We start from the raw sequence: 12,229 nt of genomic DNA on the forward strand, positions 1-12,229 counted from the left end.
TCTCTTACTCGACACATCCCCAAAGGCAAGGGAATTAAAAGCAAAAGTGAATTACTGGGACCTTATGAAGATAAAAAGCTTCTGCACAGCAAAGGAAACAACCAACAAAACTAAAAGGCAACCAACGGAATGGGAGCATAATGTCTTAATTCCCCCACATCGGGAAGGTGGAGGCTTGTGCACCTGTCGCCCACTCCGGTGTCCTTTTGTGATTTCCCAGGAAGATGGCCTGCGAAACGTCCTCGGCGGTAGAACGGGAAATCCCGAGCCCTGGCCTCCACCCTTGGCGCCGACGCCAAGGTCCTGGGCCGTCCCCCCAGGGGGCGTGTCTCGGCGAGGGTCCCGCCCCCGTCACGTGCACCTAGCCAACCAATCAGCGACGCTCCTGCCCAGGCACGGCTGGCTAGCTCGTCGCCATTGCGAGGCCCTCAGAGGAGCTTCGCAGAGGACTCGGTGTGGAGGTCGCTGTGCCTGTGGAGGGGTGGAGGGAGGGACAGAAAGACAGAGGATGAGGGTGGGGCATAGGGAAGACCCTCAGGGAGGCCAGGCGGGTGGGGAGGCGGGCCCGGTAGTCCTATCTTGCCATGGGAGGTGGCGGGGGGGGGGGGTGCCTTATCAGCCATGAGGGGACCAGGGTGTGGGGCGGCAGCGGCTTGGCTGACCTCTGTGGTGATGTCCCCATGGCGTCCACTGGACCTGTGACAGGACAGGACAGGACAGTAGAAGACAGGACGAGGCCCCCAAGGGTCCTGCGGGGTGGCATCAGCTGGGCTGACCTCTGGGGTGATGTCTCTACGGAGACCTCTGGGATGTGAGAGGCCACGACAGGACAGGACAGGTCGAGGCCACCGAGGGCAATGTGGGATGGTGGCGGCTGGACTGACCTCTGAGGTGATGTCTCCGTGGACTCCTCTGTGGCTCTGACAGGACAGGACAGGACAGGACAGGAGAGGACAGGATAGGATGAGACCCCAAGGACAGTGGGGTGGTGGTAGCTGGGCTGACCTCTGAGTTGGTGTCCCCACGGAGTCCTCTGGGGCTCCACAGGACATGATAGGACAGGAGGGGAAGGCATGAGAACGAGGCCCCTGAGGTCAGTGTGGGGTGGCAGGGGCTGGGCTGGCCTCTCAGGTGATGTCCCCACGGAGTCCTCTGGCATTCCAACAAGACAGGACAGGACAAGATGAGTATAAGGCCCCAGAGGGCACTGTGGGATGGCTGTGTCTGGGCTGACCTCTGAGTTGGTTTCCCCACGGAGTCCTCCGGTCTCCGACAGGACATGACAGGACAGGAAGAGGACGAAGCCCCTGAGGGCAGGGTGGGGTGGCGGTGGCTGGGCTGACCTCTGAGGTGATGTCTCCAGGGAGTCCTCTGGTCTCTGACAGGACATGACAGGATAGGGGGAGGATGAGGCCCCCGAGGGCAGTGTGGCACGGTGGTGGTGCCTGGGCTGACCTCTGAGTTGGTGTCCCCACGGAGTCCTCGGGGCTCCAAGAGAACAGCACAGGGCAGGACGAGACCCTGAGGGCAGTGGGGTGGCGGTGGCTGGGCTGACCTCTGAAGTGATGTCCCCACGGAGTCCTCCGGGGTTCCCAGGGAACAGGACAGGATAGGACAGGTTGAGACCCCGAGGGCAGTGGGTGGTGGTGGCTGGGCTGACCTCTGAGGTGATGTCCACGGAGTCCTCCAGGGGGCCAAGAGAACAGGGCAGGGCAGGACGAGACCCCGAAGGCATGTGGCATGGTGGTGCCTGGGCTGAATTCTGAGGGGTGTCCCCTTGGAGTCCTCCGGGGCTCCAAGAGAACAGGACAGGACAGGTTGAGAACCCGAGGGCAGTGGGGTGGTGGTGGCTGGGCCGACCTCTGAGGTGATGTCCCCACGGAGTCCTTCAGGGCTCCGATAGGACAGAACAGGACAGGTCAAGGTCCCTGAGAGCAGTGTATAGAGGTGGCAGCTCTATGGACCTCTGCATGATATCCCCACAGATATCCCACCGGGACTCCCACTGGACAGGACAGGACAGGACATGGCCCGCGAGAGCAGTGAGTGGAGGCGGCAGCTGAGCTGACCTCTGCGGTGATGTTCCCATGGAGTCCTTTGGGTCTCCGATGATAGGACAGGACAGGACAAGACAAGGCCCCCGAGGGCAGTGCATGGTGGCAGCGGCTGTACTCACCTCTATGTTGATGTCCCCACGGAGTCCTACGGGAATCCGACAGGACAGTACAGGACGAGAACAGGTTAGGATAGGACGAGGACAAGGCCCCCACAGACAGTGGGGGGTGGCGGCAGCTGAGCTGACCTCTGAAGTGATGTCCCCACGGATTCCTCCGGGGCTCCGACAGGACACGACAGGACAGGACAAGGACAGGACAGGATGAGGCTCTCGAGGGCAGGGCTGGAAGGGTCTGCAGGATGGGAAGCGAGCCCGACGTTCCCCTCTTCAGGACAGGGCCACACCTGGTGAGGAGGCAGCATCTGCGTCTGTCCCTCCTGCCCAGCCGGTCGCCCTGCAGGACTGCTTGGTTGTCCTGGGGTCCAGATGGCATGTCGAGGAGACCCCTGACCTGACTGTCCCCGGACAGGTGCAGAACGGTTTCTTCCCCATCCATTTGGAGGGGACACTTCTTTTGGTCACGGCCAAGTTTAGGCCTCCAGACCAGCACGTTGTCCCTTGGGGACCGAGAGCAGGGGACAGCCGCTGTGCCAACATAGGGGCAAGAATCTGGCAGAGGGTCCTGACACTCAGGTGTCCTGGGGCAGGTCGCAGCCAGGGAGAGGGGGTCACAGCCACGGGGGGCAGGGGTCTGCTGTCACCATTGTCTTTGTCCCCTCCTGGCCCAACGAGAGACAACGAGGGCGCTCATGCTCTGATCTGCGCAGAGGACCCTTGCCTGGCATCGCTCATTGACCATGTCCCCATTTCTTTCACGCGTGTTTGCACTCACAAGGTGCAGGACAGCTGTCTGTACCTGGGAAGACACCTTGGGATGGCGCCACCTCGGAGGAAGCGCCTGAGGAGAGCTGCGAAGGCCCCGGTGGAGGCTCCGGGTATGGCAGCCAATGACTTTTGGGGACAAGAGAGAAGAGACCTGAGTGGGCCGGAGGCTGTTCCTGAAGGTACACTCTATCTGACACCTTTGCAGATGCAGCGCCTGTAGATACCACCCGCGGGGCAGGCCGCTGCTTCTGAGTCCTTGGCATTGTAAGCAGTAAAACACGTGTGTGTGTGTGTGTGTGTGTGTGTGTGTGTGTGTGTGTGTGTGTAAAGCGGTTTCATGTACCGGACGTTGCCCACTCGATCCTCCCATCCCAGACCAGGATTACAGAAGCGTAGATAGCAGCACTTCTGCTCGCTCGCAGTTGCTCTTTCCAGAATGTCTCACACGTGCCAGGTGGTGTAGTCTGACCTTAACCCTGAAAGGTTTGCAACACCGTCTCCAGAGCATGGTCCTCGTCCCCCATCCAGTTTCATCTGACCTTGTGCATACATGGTTCCTTCCTTTCATATGTCTGCCGTAAAGACTTTTGCTTGCAAGAGGCCTAAAAAACTCCACACGGCGAGGCTACCGCCCCCTGAAAACTGATCAGAATACCATACTTCCTTTTAAAATGCTTTCCACTTTTATTTCAATGCAGGAAACAATCCAGTACCGGATAAGCCCGGGGAGAGCAGTCCTTCTGCAGGAACATTTGAGGACGATGTGGGGTAATGTCTTCATAGTGTTATCACCTGCCAGCTCTAGGCAACATGGCTCATACAATTATTCTCCATAAAATCCTAGAATGACACATTTCCTCCAAAGCAAATATGATCTTTGCTTATCCTTACTCAATAATGTTCCATGTAACTTCTTCACAGGAATGAAGTACAGAAGATGCTGGAAAGGCTTGGAGGTATGCTTAAGTGATATTTGCAGTCAAAACAATTGTTTAATCCATACAACTTTTATAAATGGGAATGTTAGTGAGTGGATTCCAAGACTGGTTTTAATGCCGTGTTCTAGTATAGAGCACTTTATACCAGTATTTATAGTGTGATTCAACTTTGTAAGTTTCTTTACTGACCTTTTGAACTGTTGATGTGGAAAACTGAAAACGGTACTAACAGTCGTGAGGTAAGAATGATGCCATTATTTTATGCACGTGTACCCTTAATGTACTGTGTAAGACTGTGTGAGAAAAGTTTATACTGCCTTTTCTGTGCACAGCTTAGGTGATGTATCAACGTGTATTGCCAATTTTAAATTTTCTTAATTTCGCTACCTTTCATAACTTTCCAGTGTGCTTCTCTTTGGAGTAGCAGCACAAATCGAATCCTCTAATATAACTCTTTATTTTTATTTTTCATTAACAAACTGTGTAGTTGCAAAGTAAATAACTCTGCTAGCTAGTGAGAAGTGTCTAATCATATCCACACTCCTAAATTTTATGTTGTTCTGTCAGATGTCACTTACACCATCTGCACTATAGGACAGTACACTTAGCAGAGTCTGAGTCAATATATGGCTCTCCATAGAGATCATCCTTACAAGCAAGTATCTTTTGAAGGCTTTGCTCTATTTGGTGGCGACAAAGTGCTTGCTTTGTGAGCTGTCTAATAAACTTCTTATTATAGATGGATTCTGGGTGTATAAAATATGTTTATTGTAGTGCAGATCCTTCATGACTACTGAAAAATAACTATGGACTGTAGATCCATAAAGTCAAATCATATGCTCTGCAAAGCGTTATTTGAAGTATTCAGATTCTGTGAAATGCAGCACTTATGGATGAAAGTGTTATATAAAAAGCTCCATGAAAATATTTTTTTAAATGTTTTTGAATTCATTTATTTAAACTAGAATTTTACACCCACGACCTTTGTCTCTGTTAGTAAAATGCAGTTAAAAGCATCACTCACTAGATTGCTTGAAAAATAATTTTTTAATGTGCGATATAATTATTTTTATCCTTTTTGAGGGTCATTTTTAAGAAAATACTTTCGTGCTTTTTATAAAATGCATTCTAATGGTAACCCATCTAAATGTATCCCTTGAGATGGAGGACATTTACCCATGTAAACGTGTCCCTTGAGTTGGAGGATATTTTATAAGTTTAGAAAAATGTGCCTGTTAGCAAATTTTCAGAAGGAAATTAAAGTCTGTCTTTGAGATTCTTTATACACATTTTGATAATGAAAAATATATTTATTATTAAGCCCTTTTCATTATCTCTAAACTAAAAGGTGACCTGCAGTTAGAAAAATTAGAATTGGGATACTAGCACTGGAAAGATTTTACAGAAAATAGTGAGCAAATCTTGCTTTTTGAAATGATGCCTGAATTATAAATTTTATTTTACTTACTTTGCTTTTTGAAGTGTAATTGACATACGACATTATATTAGTTCCAGGTATACAACATAGCGATTGGACATTTATGATGTCTGTATGATAAATTGTAAATGTACTTTGCACATCGCCAAGGCAACATTTACCCGTACTGATTTGAATATATGAAAACGAAATAACTTTCAACATTTAAATTTCAGTGAATATCTATTTTCCATACAGTTGACATTAAACAGGCTCTTCTCACAAAGAGAAAAATGTTCGAAATGGGTACAAAAGCTTCTATCAAAGCCACTAACGAAACAATTGAGCATGTTTGGAAACTACAACAAGAACAAAGGTGAAGTTGTTGGAGTGTTTTTGTTTTTGTTTTTGTTTTTGAGTCACGATGACATTTGTATCATTTCTTTGTATTCATGGGCGCAAATAACCTAAGACAAATTCTATTATATTGAATTTTCCAGCGAAAAACATATTTTGCTTGTTTTTTTTCTAAGCAGATAAATTCCTTAGTTCTGTAACCTCACTCCTTAACAGATTCTGAGATGTATTTCCTAGAAGCCAATAGAGATGACCTTTCTTCCCTTTCAAATAACAATTGAGTTTTCTTCCTATAACATTAATTTATATTCATTCTAGACCTACACTAGCTGAACTTCAGGTAAATGTCTTAAACCATTATTCTTGTGATAGTTAACTGTATTCAGTTATGTAGAAAAGGTTAATCTTATATTGTAAATAATTTGCATATTTTAGGTAAATTGTGTTCACCGTTCTTTAAAAAAAAAAAAAATTGTTCGGGGGATATATTTAAGTGAAATATTCCTGTTTGGAAATCTTCTGTGATAAATGGATATAATATCCTCATTGAATGAATCTACTTATCATATCAGAACATATATGCTATTCAGTAAGAAGAAATGAAAAGTAAACTGCTTTTAGATAAAATGAATTTTTCTGGAAAACTGATAGTACAGTAAATCCTCATTAGCTTTTAAGAGGTAAGGCATGTGAGATAGCTTTTATGTTGGTCAGTTAGGAACAATACTTTTGGAATAAGAGTAAATTGTTCATGTCACCTTTCTGCTTCCCATGAGACTGCTATTTCAGCTGCTGTTATGCTATTACTGCCTTCTCCTTTTGTAGTGTAAATTGTGTCAAATCAATTTTGTTTTGAATATGGTTAATTCTTTCATGTCTTTATGAATTATGACAGTGCTCATTATTATGTTTTACAGGCAGAATCTTCATCTCAAATATTCTCAGCAGTTTCTGACTTTGTTTCAGGAGTGGAATGTAGACATGCAGAAAGCCCAGAAACAACAAGAAAAACTAGCCGTTGGTATCAGCTTTGGCTTTAAAATTGATTGATTTATTGTATCAAAGTCTCAAGTAGCAATAGGTCATGCAAAAACATAGGAGAGAATGTAGGGACCATGAGCCCAGATGGGTAAAGGTGGGTAGAAGATGTAGCGGTGGGAGACTGAATGTCCTCTCTGAATTGCTTCTGTCTATTTAGGGATACAGGAAGGTCACCAGTTAAGAGTTAGAGTGGTGGAGGAGGTGTTGCCTCTCGGGAGCAGAGAAGAAGTCCTGGAATTGTTTCCTGAGAGCAGGCCAGTGAATGGACTAGGGAAATGCCATTGCCAAGCAGCATTGTGGGTCTAACTTAGGTTGGTGTCATAGTGACCATGAATTTAAAGTGAGACCACATTGCATGGTTGTGGCAGAGCAGCTGGAGAGTTGGATTTTCCAGGGTTGGGGTTTAGCCATGCAAATTGGCGGAGTGAAAAGGGGGTAAGGTACATGTGCGAGGGCATAGGTATAATGATTGACCATGGCATTTAGGCCAGGAAGGAGGAAAAGGAAGAATATGAGGGTGGGGATCAGGGGCAATGAAAAGTCATAGGATCCATGGGATGTTAATCCTGAAAGAGTGTTGGACTATAGTGAGAAAGGGAGAGAACTACAAACAGGGAGGTAGAAGTTGAATATTGGGGGAAAAAATGGAGAACCAGTATAGTACAGTGGTCCAGAGCCTGGACTCTGGAACCAGTTTTTGGGATCCAATCCTGGTTGACCGGTACTAGCTGTGAAATCAGCGGCAAATTGTTTATCCCTGTGCCTCACCCAGGTTCCTCACCTATTATGGAAGGAGACATAACAAAAGCACCTGCCTCGTAGAGTTGTTTTGAGGATTAAATGAGATCATATATAATGTTTATTTAAAATGGTTCAGAACAGTACCTGGCACACAGCTCCTATATAAGTTTTTGCTCTTATTAATATAATGTAGATGTTGCAGTTATTGGGAATGACAGAATCCAGGGTGTGACTATGTAAGTGAGTGACTGAAGTAGGGAAGAGGACAAAATTGTTGTTGGAGATCAGGTCAAGGAGCGGAAAGGCTGGGATCATCTGTGTACATACTGAAATGACCAAGAATTAATACATGTTTTGAACGTTGTTAAGAAAAGAATATCCCCTCTGTAACTACTGTTAGGAAGGATCAGTGTATAGATTTTTGACTGCTTGTAGTAAACACATTCTCGGAAGGGTCATTTGTGGGTTTTGAAATCAAGAGTTAAAACCTGTTTTCCATATTGGCAAGAAAAAAAATTTCCTACTTAATGACTACTAGGTAGGATCATCGTATTGTTTTTGTGTATTAGTGGTGAACACAGTTATCTAAACTCGGTCATAAAGGTTGTTACAACAGGAAATGTTAACAAGTATTGATTTAAAGAATATTCCTTTTAAACATGATGTATAATTATGTTTCTCTAAATATTAAATGTCACCCACATTTTATCATCCTTTTCTTTTATATTTGTAGAGTATGTTTCAAGAGCAACGAAAGGTTCTTCAACAAGCTAGAGTTGTTCAGAATCAGAGACTGCAAAAAATTAAAAATTTATATGTGCAATTCTTAGAGGTATTTGGCAACATAATACATTCTTATAAAACATAACATGTGTACAAAAGTAGGAGATAGTTTGTTTCTTTCTGAATCTACGTGGGGGAAAAAAACCCAGTTAGGTTGTACATCTGAACCGTTAACCATTTTCCATTTGGAGTTCATAGCTCTGTATTTAACATAATTGGTAAATGTGTTTTGATTTTGGGGATTAATTAATACTTTTGTGGGAGTCATTTAAAACAGGGAACTGTAAGCTGGGGATTTTACCTAGAAATACATGTATCGTGTAGAAAAGTGGTACTTTATCAACACTTTAATCATAATTTTTTGTGCAACAATCAGTTCGGAGGAGATCAGCAATAAATATATAGTGGAAACTAAGAAGTCTATAAATCACTTCTACGTGCCTTTTACTTGTATTGACGGTTTCTGTTAAATATGAGTAGGCAGTGGTAATTGATGAATACTGCTTTTATTTCCAAATGCGTTACATGAGTGTTTTGTGGCATAGTTGCTTTTGGAATATTAATGACTAATAATGACTTTATATGCAAACTTAAAATCATAAGAGAAGGTCTAAATACAATATAACAGAATGAAAAAGCCAGAGGAGGACCAAACGTTTGTGAATTGAGAATGATCTGCTGTGATATTTGCACATTGACCAACTGTCCTCAGTGACACAGACCTCTTCTTCATGCAGATATATACTTATTTAGGAGGCAGTAGAATCCTGCACATTCCTCCTCTTTTTTCTTGGTGTGTGTTGGGCGGAGGGGAGGTGTCCTTTACCTCTGCAACGGTACCTTAGTATCTTTCTTCGAATTCCAACTGCTGCTCCCTAGTTCAGGATCTCATCATTCCTTGCTTATGCTACTAAACCCTCATCTGAGTTCTCTTCTCCAGTCCATCCCTCACCATTCTGCAATATGATCTTCCAAAGCATAGACCTTCCCTCCTGAGAACCTGTCGTTAGCTTCCCATTTTAGGCCCTCAGGTATTCAAAGTCTGTGCCCCGCTTCCCCCATAACAAGGCTCCCTTTGTAGTTTTATACTTAACGTTCGTTCTTTCCTCCCACCCCTCCAGATTGGTTGCTTTCTCTGAACTAACGCACCATTACTTCCTTGTTTCTAGAATACTTTCAATTGCCTCTTCCGTTTACCTACCGAAATCTTACTCTTTTGCCAACTAAATCAGAATCAATCTTATTTTCCACTACATAGTCACGGCAAGTTGTGTTGCCTTAATTGTTATAAAGTTTTTGTGTTGTTTTTATTTACATGTTTTTTTTGTTGTTGTTCTCACTGGAATAAGGAAGGAAGAGATCGTGTATTCATTTTTAAATTCCTCCACAGCACTTTTTATGTAGGCTGCAGTAGATCACTATTTGTTGGGTGAATAGTAAAGATTTAGAACATGTTTGTTTTTCATAACTTAAAGAGGTCGTGTCACAGATCATTTTATTCCCTCCAGTGGAATCATGTTACATTGATTATGAGTCATTATAAATGCACTGTTACATGGTGTCTAGAAAGCTTATTAGAGAGTTTTAAAATGATGGCATCTCATTCAGTGGGACTGTCAGTCTTTTTCTTTTTTTCCCTCCACCTTGACCTTAACTGTTTATTAACCCATTGTTTTGAGCCTACTACTGTTGTGCCTCTATACTAATAATATTTGACTCAAACACAACATTTAAAAAATTTCTTAGGTGGGTATTTTGGTCTCCATGTATTAGGTATAATATCTTACTTGGAATAAATAACGGGCATCCTTTGCATATTAAGAGATGTTAGTTTTGAAATTTGCTTTTACATGTTTAGTGCGTGAGATGAAAAGTGGTGGTTTATAACTAAACTAGGCTTTTTGTTTTAGAGTATGCAGGACTTAGAGAAGGACCATGAACATCTTCTTACTGATGAACAAAGTGAAGTTAGAGAATAAATGACCAAGTTGCAAAACAAAATTATGATGGAAGTTGTAAGTACTTAGTGCATATTTAATATTAAGAACTAACGAGGGATGTGAGCATTGGGGTATTTTGTTTGCTGAAGTGTATATAACAATGACCTAAATAGCATGTAAATGTTTAATATTTCCTTCCTTGAAACAGCAACAGCAAGAGCTGGCAATTGTTCAAAAGTCTCTTCAATCCCTGTTATTCTGATGACTTTGAAGAAAGAACTTGAACCTAAGTGCGATGATAGAAGCATAACATTAGCTACACTGAACCACATTGCGGTAGTTTAAAAATTGTAGTTGAAATCAGTACATCTTGTTTACCATTGTTTACCATAGCTTGCTTGTTTAGTGCAAGAATCTTTTCCTGCTAAAACCCCAAGCCCCAAACAGTTACGTGGGTAGCAGCAATTCCACAATTATATGTATTAAGCTTTCAGCCCTTCGTTAGTAATGATGACTTTGTGTACTTAACACTGTTAATTAACTTTTAGCAACAGGATGATTTAATTTGAGGCTTGGCCTCCGTGGATCTGTATCAGTCCCAAAAGGTTCAGAGCACACGTACAGAAAGAAGGTTACTTTGCTTTTCCTAAAGGAAAAATAAAATTAAAGGGTATAAAATCTATCTTACCCATGTGCCCGCTTGTATTTTACTCATTAGTTTACAGAGCCAATTCTAATAAAAAAATATGATTTCAGAAAATCTACTCTACTGCCTTATAAAAATTATTAAAAGCAAACATAAGATTGTGGGGTTTTTTGGGAATAAATTAAGCTGCCTAAAATCATTGGGGGCACAGAACTAGATACATAAGTGTCAGTGCTGAGACATGGGTTTGTGAAAATGTCGTTTCCACAAAGACACCAAAATGTCATTTAATTGGTGTTGGTTCACTATTAAATGACACTTGCCCTTAGCATTGATTGAAAGTATTTCATTAATATGTACATATACCTAATGACTTATGGTTTAAGTATTTCACATCTCTCTTTAAAGATAAATTACCTATAGTGCCTTGTTTTCAAGTTTAATGTTCATTGAGTGTGTGGAACGTTGATTTTATATTTGAGAACTAACAACTTGAATAATTAATTCTTATACCTTTCTTTTTGTAATGGGCATTTTCTTTTTACATTTAATAACATAACACCATCTTCGTTTGGGCATGTTATTTAATAAACATGACATTGTTTCAGAATATATTTGGAATAAGTCAGTTAAATGTGTTTTTTTCTCAGTTCCTGAAGTTGCTTTCATGAATCATTCAAAATAAAGCATTTCCATTCGGAGGAGAGGATTTATTTTCTCCTGTCTTTCTGCATTTTTTAAACCTGGGGCGCCTGGGTGGCGCAGTCAGTTAAGCGTCCGACTTCAGCCAGGTCACGATCTCGCGGTCCGTGGGTTCGAGCCCCGCGTCGGGCTCTGGGCTGATGGCTCAGAGCCTGGAGCCTGTTTCCGATTCTGTGTCTCCCTCTCTCTCTGCCCCTCCCCCGTTCATGCTCTGTCTCTCTCTGTCCCAAAAATAAATAAACGTTGAAAAAAAAATTAAATATATGAAAATGTTACTTACTCCTAGTAAGAAAAACATGTTCAGACCTTCCAATATCATAAAGTTTTTTTTTTTTTTCCCTGGAACTAGACAAGTTGGTTTTGCAGTCCATTTAGGGGGGGAAGATTAATACAGATGGACAGGGAAATCTTAAAAAAAAAGAAAGTTTACCTATTTATTTTGAGAGGGGGTTCAGAGAGAGAAGGAGAGTGAGAATCCCAAGCAGGCTCCATGCCCAGCTCAGAGCCCAACTCGGGACTCGATCTCAGCACCGTGAGATCATGACCCAAGCCAAAATCAAGAGTCGGTCGCTCAACTGACTGAACCACTCAGGTGCCCTGACAGGAAAATCTTGAAAAGGAATAAATAGAAACAAGGGGAGCCATTCCTACAGAGATTATTCCTCATTTATCAGACTGGAAAAATAATTGTCAACATTGATCATTAGCTTTATAGCCTGCCAA

The 12,229-nt window shown here is 43.2% G+C and overlaps 1 protein-coding gene across 1 annotated transcript; it reads left to right on the plus strand.

The window, feature by feature from the left end:
* The first annotated feature begins 387 nt into the window (after positions 1-387).
* LOC121023546 (synaptonemal complex protein 3-like) lies at positions 388-11,505 on the plus strand. Its single transcript, XM_040465501.1, has 9 exons — positions 388-461; positions 2,952-3,120; positions 3,640-3,709; positions 3,863-3,897; positions 5,555-5,672; positions 6,571-6,670; positions 8,169-8,267; positions 10,129-10,233; positions 10,367-11,505. Exons 2-8 carry the CDS (start codon positions 2,991-2,993, stop codon positions 10,195-10,197), a joined length of 621 nt encoding a protein of 206 aa, XP_040321435.1. The 5' UTR covers positions 388-461; positions 2,952-2,990; the 3' UTR covers positions 10,198-10,233; positions 10,367-11,505.
* Positions 11,506-12,229: the final 724 nt, after the last annotated feature.

The sequence above is a fragment of the Herpailurus yagouaroundi genome, unplaced genomic scaffold (genome assembly GCF_014898765.1).
Source record: "Herpailurus yagouaroundi ecotype Mexico unplaced genomic scaffold, PumYag 562, whole genome shotgun sequence".
Lineage (NCBI taxonomy): Eukaryota > Metazoa > Chordata > Mammalia > Carnivora > Felidae > Herpailurus > Herpailurus yagouaroundi.

Coding starts and splice junctions, on each gene's coding strand:
- LOC121023546 (XM_040465501.1), top strand. CDS start 2,991: ATGGCGCCACCTCGGAGGAAGCGCCTGAGGAGAGCTGCGAAGGCCCCG. Junction 3,121..3,639: donor GCCGGAGGCTGTTCCTGAAG/GTACACTCTATC, acceptor ATTTCAATGCAG/GAAACAATCCAGTACCGGAT. Junction 6,671..8,168: donor AACAACAAGAAAAACTAGCC/GTTGGTATCAGC, acceptor TTATATTTGTAG/AGTATGTTTCAAGAGCAACG.